The following is a 12,976-nucleotide window of genomic DNA, read 5'->3' as shown; positions in this document are numbered from 1 at the left end:
TATCTTTACCATTGAAGTTGGCTGGTTGCTTCTTTGGTGGCATTTTGAAGTGCTTGGCGCGCAGGCCCAATAGACATATCCATTTTGATCCGCTACCGTGTAGATGGGAGGGTGATCCGCAGCACTTTCGATCTGCTACAATGTAGACGGGAGGGTGCTCCGGTACATTTTGATCCGCAGCACTTTTGATCCGCTACAATGTAGACGGGAGGGTGCTCCGGTACATTTTGATCCGCAGCACTTTTGATCCGCTACAATGTAGACGGGAGGGTGCTCCGGTACATTTTGATCCGCAGCACTTTTGATCCGCTACAATGTAGACGGGAGGGTGCTCCGGTACATTTTGATCCGCAGCACTTTTGATCCGCTACAATGTAGACGGGAGGGTGATCCGGTACATTTTGATCCGCAGCACTTTTGATCCGCTACAATGTGGACAGGAGGGTGCTCCGGTACATTTTGATCCGCAGCACTTTTGATCCGCTACCATGTAAACGTGTTCTCAGAAACGCAAAACAATGTCATCTTCAAAACGACATGTCAACGTCAACGTCGAAATGTGATAATTAATTTGACACCAAATAATATGAAAGTTTTTGTTTTGATAGGCATAGAAGGTAAAAACTAAGAAACAATGTGTTGATAAAAGTGTAAAATCCTAAATGAAAAATGAGAAAAAAGGAGATAAGGAGTAGTCACAGCCACCTGGTTATAGCCTCAAACTCAGATGGGGGGTGGTTGTGTGTGCCCCTCATGTCCCTCGTGGGTTTCTGGATGATGAGTTGCTTCTTTATCATTTTCGGCCAATTTTCAAGCTAATTGCTCAAAACATCATGCCTGTAAAAACAATATCTATTTATTGATCAAACTCTACTTTTCAAACTTTTATTATTTCAGCAGCAAACGTGCCTTTGTATTCGTAAATTTTGCAAAGAAATCTTGTTTTTTTTTAAAAAAATCAGTTTGTCTATTATGTCCAAAATAAATAAAGAACTTCTTACGGATATAAATAAAGAAAATAAATAAATAAAGAAATTCTTACGGGTACGTGATGATTAGTAGGACGTAGTTTCTAGATTATTTTCAAATTGAACACAGACGGTGCTTTTATCTTGTTTTTGGATTATGTTTATGTTTTGGAATTAGATGGTGTTTTGGGATTACGTTTTTCTTGATAGTTTCTTAGCGATTGTTTCCTCAGTTCAACTTATTTATTCTTCGTTTCCCATTTAATCAATTATCGTAACAACAAATATTTTAACGTTTCATAACAAATTATCCCTCATATAATATAAATTATCTCGCATCACAGCATACAATTATCCCTACCCTTATCGTATCACAGGACGAAGAGGGTGATGAAAATGACGAAAAATCAGATGCTGAGGAGGAAGAAGAAGATGATTCAGAAGAGGAAGAAAGAAGCGAACTGCTTCCACGCTCCCCGTCAAAAAAGCGCAGAAGGACATCTCGGTTGCTAGAACTGGAAGATGACTGAGACCTTTATTTTTCTTGAAAAGGAAATAGAAGCATTCTGTAGCAGGTTGTAAATAATAGGCCTAACAGCCTTGCTTGTGAACATACTCGGTTTTTCAAAAGACAGCTTTGCTCCTAGCATCGGTCAACTGACAGTGACTGAACATCGTGGCCAGGGATTCAACGTGGCTTTAAAACGCCTTGGTATCTCAAATGTGAAGTTTTCCTGTCTTTGTAGTTGATAAATCCCTGTCGTTGTTGAAGCTCAAAAATTTTTAGAGGAAACGTTGACGTAAGAGTGAATTAATATGTTTTAGTCATAGATTAGAGAATGCAAGGGCAGCTTCCCTGTCAAAGAATGCTTTCAATATCTTCTAAAAATTTTATTTGATAACGAAGAACGTATTCTGTTATCTCAATGCAAGGCGTGTCATGAAATCAAAATGAATTTGTTCTCACTGATAATTTACCTTAAATTATTAATCAGTTTCGAAGACTTTTGAAGAAGCAGATAAATCTTCATGACTTCCATTGTTATTTTATATCATTATCTTACAACCACCAATACTTTGATAACCATCACCTTTTTAATGAACTATATTTACGTACATTTTCAATGTTGGCTAGAACTTACGCTATATTCCCTGGTTTTAACCCTTGTTTAAGGTTATAATGAAGCTTGTGTTTTAATTTTCTCTTGCATGCTTGCAATTGTTTCACTCAGGCCTGTTTAATAAACTCTGTCAGCATATGTTGAAAGAGTTTACTTTTCATTTTATGGTAGGCTCTTTTCATGTATTGCTTATCTGAAGAAAACAGAAGAAAGACGGCTCGCGGATCTAGGTTCTAACATAAATTTCTTCTCAGCGAAGCTGCTTAAGGGTCATAAAATGATTTTTTGTCATGGATCAAGGAGTATTAATTCGACTCTTTCTTGTACTACTTGGGTATTGGTGAATATCAGAGGGAGGTTTATCTTGTCATTTGCTTTCTTTGCAGTAAGAGAGGGGCATAGCTTTTTCGTTTTTAGCTTCATCCACAAACTTCTTCCCTTGTTAATACTGCATTAGTATACATATCTATTTTTAATTAGCAACTACTTACTTTGTTACAAACTATGTACAATATTGTTTTTACTCAACACTAGCTACTAAATTGTTCAATACACAAAAATTTTTGTTTTAAAACGATGCGTAGGCCTTCTAAAGATATCCCCTAAATTTAAGTTTCAAAAGATATCCCATTAACTACCCAGCAAAATACGAGGAAAACGTTTTAATTCTACTTTACTTTAATTTATTTCACTTTACTTTTTCTTTACTTTTCTTTACTGAAACGAAAGGCTGATATGAACGCCTTAGTTAGTGGCTGCTACTGCTAGTAATTGATCTGCGTCAATCAAGATGAATTTTTCTCCTTCTAGAACTGAGCAAAACAGGTGACGGATTGTCTTTAACGTTTTTCTTCGAATTGTTAGACAACTTCAGTACTGGATGCCGTGACATCAAGCAACCAAAAATCAATTGCTTTAATTCATTTCCAAGTTTTAGATATAACACAAACATTTCAGTGTTATTTAATAGAGCAAGGAAATAGCTATTTAAAGTCTAAACGGTTTTATTTTCTAGGGCTCCTAGTCCTGCTACATTTTAATTAGATGAAAGTAAAAAAGTGGCCAATCCTAACGCATCTTTTAGTACCAATTTAGCTAACAGTAAAAAACTGAAAAAGCTTGTTAAAAAGTGTTACAAAATTTGAACTTTATTTTATTTTCAGTTATTCATTAAAATGGCAAATGCCCGCACGATGCCAATTGATTACTGCAAGTCACGATTAACGTTTTTTGGCAGTTTTTTGTATTAGAATTTCATCTCACATATTTTATGCTGCTCCTCATTCTTATTCGTGGACGTTGATGTTGCTCCTGACATCAGAGTTAGTCGTTTCTCTTTCTTTTTCAAGGGGATATTTTCGTAATTTTGGCGCTTCTCCCTACAGAATACCCATCGCAACAAGCCTCTTGCAGAAGAGCTGAACTTGTTGTGCATGAATCCATAGAGAATCGGGTTGACTGCACTGTTGGTATACATGATCATCTCAGCACATGTTGTTATAATATGCATGTATGGTGGTGCTTTGAAGTTAGAGCCTTCAACGTAGAAGATGAAAGATATGACGTGCATGGGCAGGTTACAAGCCATGAAGGTGAGGAAAATGGTCAGTAGCATAACTATCGTCTTCTTTCGTCGATAATGCTTTTTCCGAAATTGTAGACAGCTTGCCTTGGACATGTTCTGCATACCAGGAAATCTGCGAAACCAAAGGGCCAGAAGTACTCTCAGGTACAAATACCCTGTCAACAAGCCTGGCAATGCATACTGGACCACAAACAGCACGTAGGTGTAAGTGGCAGCATCTTTGTTTGGATCCGGCCAACCAAATTCGTCGCACCTCTTCACAATGGAATTGTTTGTGCTTCCGGGTAGTTCCTGGATCTCGTAGACGAAAATCATGGGAGATGCACAAGCAACTGATGCAAGCCATACGATCAGAATAATCAGGATAGAGGACCGCTTTGATATGTGCTGGCGGAGCGGACTCAACACCGCACGGTATCTGCAAAGATGCAAAGAGAATATTCTAATGCAAGATTCACGTTGAGCTCGAAGAGTGGTGTGAAAGTAAAGCTAGTTGACTATTTAAATTTTTATTTTGAGAAGCTATTTTAATTTTTTAAACATTTATACCGGTCCACAAAAGCATGTCTTGTTCACCACATATTAAAAAGCAACGCTGGCTAAGCTTCAGTTTATTGAGTGGTTTCAATCCGGGCTGAGATTTGATTTATGCTGAACGTTTCAGCCTGGGACAAGTTTTCACTTTGCTTTAACTTTATCTAATTAGTGAGATTTCATGAATTCACCAAAGGTCAGGCAACTTTAGCGTTTGCATGGATATTTCTCAAGGGACAACATTTCAAGCGGGGTGAAATTAAACCCGGCTTGGTGTTTTATGTGTAGGGTCTCTTTTGTACTATCAAAACCCATAACATCAATTGTCTCTCTAGCTCAGCTTGACCTCGTGGAATTAACAGTGTTTCTAAGTCAATAAACATTGATGTTATCTGGGAGCATTGATGCGAAGCCTTTAAAGGCATTGAGTCATGGTAAATAGGCTTTCTCTATAGGGGGTCATTTGGTTTCGGCGTGATCGCTGCTGTTTCATGTGATATTGGCATCCGTTGGTGACAACTTGCTATTGATGGAAACTGTTATGTTAATCAGTACGAGGTGAGTTCATGTGACCAGTTCAAGGTCAACCAATAGCATCGCAGTCATGGAAATCATGACTCAGCGGATTTTGGCACTTAGGGTATACCCAGTCTATTTATCATGACTCAATGCCTTTAAAGTTGTTGGTCCCGTTCGCAAATCGATTTATTAAATTTGTACCACTTGTTGCTGTTAGGTGAGTATAATTAGCACTACAGAATAGAAATGACACTATAGTATTGAATTACATTTCTTTTCTGTGTTTTAACTAACTATACGTTATAAATCGTGCATTTGCGTACTTGAATTTGCGAAAAAGCATTCTTTCCAATAATCTTTGCACAACGTTTCCCGGTTTTTAAGTAAATTTGGCAGGATTGTAGTATCTTATCAGGAATAATCATGCAGTTTTGTGTTGAAGGGATGTTTGCCACTAACTAAACTTTAAGTCTATTCCTTGAAATCTAACTAAACGTTCGTTCGGCATCTATTCCGTGTATGCAAATGAAACCTTTTTCGTTTTAAATGACCTCAGTAGAAACAGAACATTTAGCTGCTGCTTATAACTCAGTGCCGTCGGAATGAAAGTAATATTTGGGGCTGCCCTTGTGTAGTTGTTTTAAAGGAAATATAGTACCTCTGCTGCTTTTTGTTTTCTTAACCCAAACCAAAAGTCTGTTATCTTTATCGCCATTTGTGGAAGCCCGTGTTTTAAAACTTTATGCCAGCAGCTATTGAACAGATGCTGTCAGAAAACTTGAATAAAATTGAACTTTTAAGTTTTTCAAAATTGAATGAAAAACCTCAAGTTGACTGTATTAAAAAATGTTATATTTTCTTACTCACCACATTATATTCAGAAGGGATTGAAGCTTAGATAAAAAATGAAGGAAATTCACCATTGAATAAGAAAAACAACTTCTTACCTAACTATGGCTATAGCCACCATGGTGAATATGGATATGCCAATAGTTGTTAGCTGAAGAAAGGGCATTGTCTTGCATATGCGGCGATCGAAAGTCTTTATCGAGGGAAATTTCCAGCTAGCAAGCTGATATGGTGCACAAAGCACCGCCACGAATAAATCTCCCACGGCCATGTTGAGAAGAAAGTAGTTGGTTGTCGTCCTCATTTTCTTGGTAAACGTCATCGTCAGCACAAGGAGACCATTCCCGAGAAATGCAACAATTATGATTAAGCTGTAGAAAATGATTCGCCACGATTTTATTCTATCTTTCAAAGCTCCATCATAGTGACCACCAGCTGTATCATTTGCAGTGTATGAAGTAGGACCAAAGGCAAGCGAATCCAAGGATGCATTTGTAGCATTCGTTATAACATGCTCTTCAATGCATGTGTTATTGATCGTTATGTTCCCCGATGCTAAACCCAGTGTTAGATTGTACAGATCTAACAGACCACTGTCTCCCATTTTTCTCTTTGAGCTTCAGAGCATTGATGCTAACATAAAGATACCAACCTATGAAATGTAGAGAAAATGTTATGCAGATACGTCAAAGCTTTGCATAGAAGTGAAAATTTAGATTAAGTAGTTGCAGAAAAATGGTGTAACCCTGCTTGTCGTTTTCTCATCTGATGTCTCAAATTTTTAGAGAGCAAATGCCTTAGGGCTACAGCACATATTTTCTTTTCTTATTTCTTAACTGTTCAGTTCCAAAGGACATGATAATATTTGAGAATATCTTGGCAACTGCTTCCCCACAGCAGTCCCAATCATAATACCAGTCCTTATCTTCACATCAGCCCCTACCCCATCTTTATTTACTACAACATCTCCAATCCCCATGCTATTTCCTATCCCTATGTCTACTCTATCCACATAATTCTTTTCTTTATTTAAAGTTTGTACAACCCCAACTATACTAAAGCTAATTTAAGCCAACTAATCTAAACTAAAATATATTTACCAACACTAAATATAATGTAAATAGAATATAACCGGTGTTGCATACGTATTCCTTCGCAAAGATCAGAAGTACAATTGAACGACGACAATTCTGAGATTTTTTTTCTTGAAAAATTGTAAAGTATTTTATTTCGTTTGAAATTTTGTTCTATATGACACACTGTTGAATCAATATATATTGTAATGTGGCTCCGCTGTTTTAAAGTGGGAGTTCCTTAAGCTACCTGGGCACTCTAATGGAAAACCATCAATCCTAATCTTTACCACCAGTCTCGATCCTTACCACCAGTCCCAATCCCCACCACCAGCGCAAATCCACCAACAACCAGTCCCAATCCTTACCACCAGCGCCAATCTTTACCACCAGCGCCAATCCCCCACCACCAGCGCCAATCCTCCACCACCTGCCCCAACCCCCCACCACCAGTCCCAATTCTTACCACCAGCGCCAATCCCCACCACCAGCACCAATCCCCCACCACCAGCGCAAATCCACCAACAACCAGTCCCAATCCTTACCACCAGCACCAATCCCCACCACCAGCGCCAATCCCCCACCACCAGTCCCAATCCTTACCACTAGCGCCAGTCCCCCACCATCAGCGCCAATCCCCCACCACCAGCGCCAAGCCTTACCACCAGCGCCAATCTTTACCACCAGCGCCAATCCCCCACCACCAGCGCCAATTCTCCACCACCTGCCCCAATCCCCCACCACCAGTCCCAATTCTTACCACCAGCGCCAATCCCCACCACCAGCACCAATCCCCAACCACCTTCCCTAATCCCCATCACCAGTCCCAATCCTTACCACCACCGCAAATCCCCCACCACCAGTCCCAATCCTTACCACCAGCGCAAATCCCCCACCACCAGCGCAAATCCCCCACCACCTGCCCTAATCCCCCATCACCAGTCCCAATCCTTACCACCAGCGCCAATCCCCCACCACCAGCGCCAATCCCCACCACCAGCGCCAATTCTCCACCACCTGCCCCAATCCCCCACCACCAGTCCCAATTCTTACCACCAGCGCCAATCCCCACCACCAGCACCAATCCCCAACCACCTTCCCTAATCCCCATCACCAGTCCCAATCCTTACCACCACCGCAAATCCCCCACCACCAGTCCCAATCCTTACCACCAGCGCAAATCCCCCACCACCAGCGCAAATCCCCCACCACCTGCCCTAATCCCCCATCACCAGTCCCAATCCTTACCACCAGCGCCAATCCCCCACCACCAGCGCCAATCCCCACCACCAGCGCCAATCCCCCACCACCTGCCCTAATCCCCACCACCAGTCCCAATCCTTACCACCAGTCCCAATCCCCACCACCAGCGCAAATCCATCAACAACCAGTCCCAATCCTTACCACCAGCGCCAATCCTTACCACCAGCGCAAATCCCCCACCAACAGTCCTATTCCTTACCACCAGCGCAAATCCCCCACCACCAGCGCAAATCCACCAACAACCAGTCCCAATCCTTACCACCAGCGCCAATGCCCCACCACCTGCCCCAATCCCCCACCACCAGTCCCAATTCTTACCACCAGCGCCAATCCCCACCACCAGCACCAATCCCCAACCACCTGCCCTAATCCCCATCACCAGTCCCAATCCTTACCACCACCGCAAATCCCCCACCACCAGTCCCAATCCTTACCACCAGCGCAAATCCCCCACCACCAGCGCAAATCCCCCACCACCTGCCCTAATCCCCCATCACCAGTCCCAATCCTTACCACCAGCGCCATTCCCCCACCACCAGCGCCAATCCCCACCACCAGCGCCAATCCCCCACCACCTGCCCTAATCCCCACCACCAGTCCCAATCCTTACCACCAGTCCCAATCCTTACCACCAGTCCCAATCCCCACCACCAGCGCAAATCCACCAACAACCAGTCCCAATCCTTACCACCAGCGCCAATCCTTACCACCAGCGCAAATCCCCCACCAACAGTCCCATTCCTTACCACCAGCGCAAATCCCCCACCACCAGCGCAAATCCACCAACAACCAGTCCCAATCCTTACCACCAGCGCCAATGCCCCACCACCTGCCCTAATCCCCCATCACCAGTCCCAATCCCCACCACCAGCGCAAATCCCCCACCACCAGTCCCAATCCTTACCACCAGCGCAAATCCCCCACCACCAGCGCAAATCCACTAACAACAAGTCCCAATCCTTACCACCAGCGCCAATCCCCCACCACCAGCGCCAATCCCCACCACCAGCGCCAATCCCCCACCACCAGCGCCAATCCCCCACCACCTGCCCTAATCCCCACCACCAGTCCCAATCCTTACCACCAGTCCCAATCCTTACCACCAGTCCCAATCCCCACCACCAGCACAAATCCACCAACAACCAGTCCCAATCCCCCAACACCAGCGCCAATCCCCCACCACCAGTGCCAATCCCCACCACCAGCGCCAATCCTTACCACCAGTGCCATTTCCCCACCACCAGCCCAAATCCCCACAAAAAAAATTTTACCCTTGAAAGTTTACGCATGTCTAAAAACACTTAGCTTCTCCGATACTGGTTAGTTTTCTCAAATTTTTTTGTTCAATGGAAGCAGGGGTGTAGTGCTAGGGGGCTCATGGGGGCTGAGCCCGCCTTGTTAATGCCGAAATGTAGCCAATTTCTACTTTTGTTATTGTTTTAGCAACATTTTGTGCAAGAGCTCTCCTTGTTAATTTGATAGCACTACACTACTTAGTGAAAGCATATTATCCGTTAGAGCATTTAGAACCTAAGAAAAAGTCAGTAACTAAATTGCGAACAAATAACTAAAGAGTATATTGTTAAGAGATTTTAAGGGTGAAATTGAATCAAATTTTTTCAACTATCAAACATGAAACTAAAGTGAGAAAGCGTTAATTTATTTTTTCTAGTGCAACTCTTTGCAAGTTTGACGAGAACAGGAGCAGAAGTTGATTGATCATATGTTCAGCTTGGATAGCGATTTAGGATCAGGAAGACACTGGGTATGTTATTTGAACATTAAGTATTGCTTAGGCATCTGGCTTGTGTAGTGCGTCAGTAGCACCTGCCTTTTACAGGTTTGACTCATCATATATTCGAAAGGCTTTCTCGCTAGCTCGATCGAGCGACGATTGGGTTCTTTTCACTAAACCAGAAAACGAAACATGTTGCTATTGTAGTTTTTCTAGGTTTCCTGTTAAATGTTGCCCGATGGCAGAAATACATTTTTTAGTTTCTCGTGCTGGAAGAAACATACTGTTTAATTCCATCCGTTTGTCTTTTCGTTGTACGTCCTACGGAACAAGAATCACATTTACGTAAACTCGTAAATGATGGAAGCATTAAGATGCTAGAAACACAGCCCTTTTGATTCAATAGAAGGACTTATCTTGTTGTGTAGAAAAATACAAGAACTGGCTGACAGCGTGGGTGTGGCAGAGGCTTGATATTTAAGGGAAATTAGCATGGGCTTGTCCGAAAAAATTTCTTCATTTTGACAAATTTGCCATAAAAGGCCTGAAATTTAGTAGGTTTTGCCTGAATTGGAGGGTGGCAGCCCCTAGTGCCCAAGCCCCTATGCCTTCTACGCCTATGATTGACAGCAAAGATGCATTGTGTAATAGCCTTATTAATCTGACCCTTATTAATAATGTCAGAAAAAATATTTTAGTATGTCTTGAAATGAATGTTTCTTTTTCTAATTCATTTCCAAATTTTTTGCTACTAAATTTTTTTGCATATTCTAGAGTTTCTCACCTCTTAAAGGATACATGATTTAACTGTCACCTTAGGAAGCGTGCGGGTGTGACACCTCCCTTGAAAAAACGCTTAGTCGACAAATTTTCAGAGTTGTCAGCAAATAAAGGATGGCTCACCCACTTTGTTGGCAAAAGGGACCTGCCAACTCCTAGAGTACAATAGCTAGCGACAGGCCTGGCTATGTACATGTTAGGAGTTGCAAATTCTAAGGCTAGTCTTCCAAGAAATCTTTACTTTCAGTATTTTTAAAAAAGCGTCATAAGGACATCCCGTCCCTTCAAAGCACCAAAATAAACCAAATTAAATCCAAACTATCCAAATTTTATTTTGTTTCAAAATTTTTTGCAGTGTTTTACCATGCTTGTGCACTAACAACCTAAATATTAAGGTAGCCAGCGATTGAGATATAAGTCGAATACCCTTTCGTTTATTCTCGCCTTTTAGTACTTGTTTGCCAGCTTTTCGAAGGTGTCATGTACTTGAATTTGTGTTTGACTACATTTAACGTGGCTCTATATCCCTTCTACCCTTTCTATTAAATAAATTGCTTGATCAGCTGTGTTGCGAGGGGCAAGTCGCTCTTGAACATGGTGTACGAGATTAACAATCACTAGTGATTAATTTGTGATTAAATCAATTTTGTGTGTGATTTATTTGATTTTTAATGATACAAGTAATTAATTTTTTATCAATTTGTAATTAATTTGTTATTATTTAAAAATTGAATCATAAATTCAAAAGTGCTTTCAAATAATTTCAGTGAACAGTGAACAGTGGTTGAATAGCTTGCAAAAGACATTAAGATAAATGCATGTTTTCTGTTGTTGGGGTCATCTACTTTCGTCATAAGAATTTAAATATGCATAAAAAAGCTATTTTTCCTGAACAGTAGCATTAGCAACATGGATGCAATTAGCCTGGAATGAAAAAAACAGTGAACAGTTGTTGAACACTTCGTGAAAGACATTAAGGCAAATGCATGTGCTCTGTTCTCTGCCCTCGCAAGTGATGTCGCTATTGGAAAATGAAACTGTAATTCCTGAAACTTTCGCCGAAATAAAAAATTACAAGTTCCAGAAATATGAAACTTGATAACCAAATTTTATTTGGGGAAATTATGAGAATCTGACATAAATCTTTTCCCATCAATGTAACAGTTGCAACTGCAATAGCCGGAACTGTCTGGATCCACCCCTGTAGCAATCAATGAGAAATGAAGGAAAAATATCTGCTATCAGGCGTGGTTTTCGGTCAGACCAACTTCAGTGGCATTTTGGCAACAAAAACAGCAATGGTTGTTTCAGTGACCCAGGCATCATAACGAGGCCTTAATTTTTGCTCCATCGCAGGGTACATAGAAAAATTTGTTGATGAAGTGTTCATGTTCTCGAGCGTGTGTTTGGAGATTTTCGAACGTGTTTATGAGAAGTTTGGAAAAGTGTCAAAGGGACATTCTAAATATTACACTTCTCAATAACATATACGAATAAACGTGGTCAAAGATTCTAATATTTGTTTTTAAGCAACTTTGGTGATTAATGTTATACTTTGTGATAATTTGATCATTTTATTAATATGTATAATTTGTGATTGAAGTGTGATTATTCTCGAGAGCGTACGTGATTTGAAGCAGTGGTCTGCGCCTCGCTGTGTTGTACAAGTGAAATCGCGCGAGTGGGCTGAAAAGCTATAAAGTTGTGGAGAAGGAAGGACCGTTGATAAAAAGAATGTACAAAAAGAACATCCTGTAAACGTATAATCATTTGCCAAATCAAGATTGTACCTTTTTGCCTCGTATTGCTTAAATTCTGTCTGATGCATTCGTCGAATTGGTTGGTTCCTCTAAATCGCAAAACCTCTGTTGCTAGAGTATTTATCAAAGCTTGACGATGCAGCAAGCATGTCCACAGACGTTTTCAGAAAAATTTAGGAACCCTGACCTTTAAGAAGAAGAGCTTTAGACGTTTCCTGTGGAAGTATACTTGCTAGATAAATTCCGGTAAAGGTAATTAGTTTACAATGCCAGGTGCATACCTTCCTTTGCTGAAATACCACTGTTTTGTAAACTAAGCAGCCAGTGCGTACTCTATATGTTTCGCATTATAAGCAAAGTACAGGACGTGCCATAAGAACATTTAAAAGATTTGTATGCATGGATCTTGGTGGTACATTATAGAACTCGATAAGCTTCAAGCTGAATGTCGTCGAGAAATTTCTGGCAACAGATTAAAAAGCAAAAAAAATTCCGGCATTGAAAATTCCAAGTCACTTTATTGCTTTATGTAATGTTAAACTTGGATGTTTTCTTTACAATCACTAAAATACGCTGGGAAGGAAACTTTCCTGCTTAGGGTTATACATGACTTTCTAAAGTTAAAGAAGTCAGGATTCCACAGCAGATTTAGATGGTTGGTCTTTTGCGTAAATCAATTTTACATTCAAAGATTCAAAGAACATGCTTGTCTTTCAAATTTCATTGAAGATTGCATCGTTATCGTTAGTTTACCTTCTTTGAAATAATAACCTTTTCGATAATTTTCTA

General features: G+C 40.8%; 3 protein-coding genes across 4 annotated transcripts in view; 2 read left to right on the top strand and 1 right to left on the bottom strand.

Moving 5' to 3' along the window:
- LOC135687318 (integrator complex subunit 3) overlaps window positions 1-1,808 on the top strand; it is a 46,369-nt gene extending 44,561 nt beyond the window's left edge. The window contains exon 30 of the mRNA XM_065203851.2: window positions 1,346-1,808. Coding sequence (XP_065059923.2) covers window positions 1,346-1,498 — 153 coding nt within the window. The 3' untranslated portion in view covers window positions 1,499-1,808. The remainder of the gene's footprint in view (window positions 1-1,345) is intronic.
- Window positions 1,809-2,538: 730 nt separating this feature from the next.
- LOC135687328 (QRFP-like peptide receptor) overlaps window positions 2,539-12,976 on the bottom strand; it is a 34,383-nt gene continuing 23,945 nt past the window's right edge. For both annotated transcript variants that reach the window (XM_089114627.1, XM_065203864.2), the window contains exons 2-3: window positions 5,675-6,228; window positions 2,539-4,092 (exon numbers count right to left, since the gene is read on the bottom strand). In XM_089114627.1, coding sequence (XP_088970753.1) covers window positions 3,336-4,092; window positions 5,675-6,180 — 1,263 coding nt within the window. In that variant the 5' untranslated portion in view covers window positions 6,181-6,228 and the 3' untranslated portion in view covers window positions 2,539-3,335. The remainder of the gene's footprint in view (window positions 4,093-5,674; window positions 6,229-12,976) is intronic.
- The window catches only part of LOC135687327 (NAD-dependent protein deacetylase sirtuin-7), a 30,318-nt gene continuing 26,945 nt past the window's right edge, over window positions 9,604-12,976 (top strand). The window contains exon 1 of the mRNA XM_065203863.2: window positions 9,604-9,677. Coding sequence (XP_065059935.2) covers window positions 9,636-9,677 — 42 coding nt within the window. The 5' untranslated portion in view covers window positions 9,604-9,635. The remainder of the gene's footprint in view (window positions 9,678-12,976) is intronic.

The sequence above is a fragment of the Rhopilema esculentum genome, chromosome 20 (assembly GCF_057945365.1).
Source record: "Rhopilema esculentum isolate cy_ngs chromosome 20, ASM5794536v1, whole genome shotgun sequence".
Lineage (NCBI taxonomy): Eukaryota > Metazoa > Cnidaria > Scyphozoa > Rhizostomeae > Rhizostomatidae > Rhopilema > Rhopilema esculentum.
This window is presented reverse-complemented; position numbering and strand designations above follow the sequence as displayed.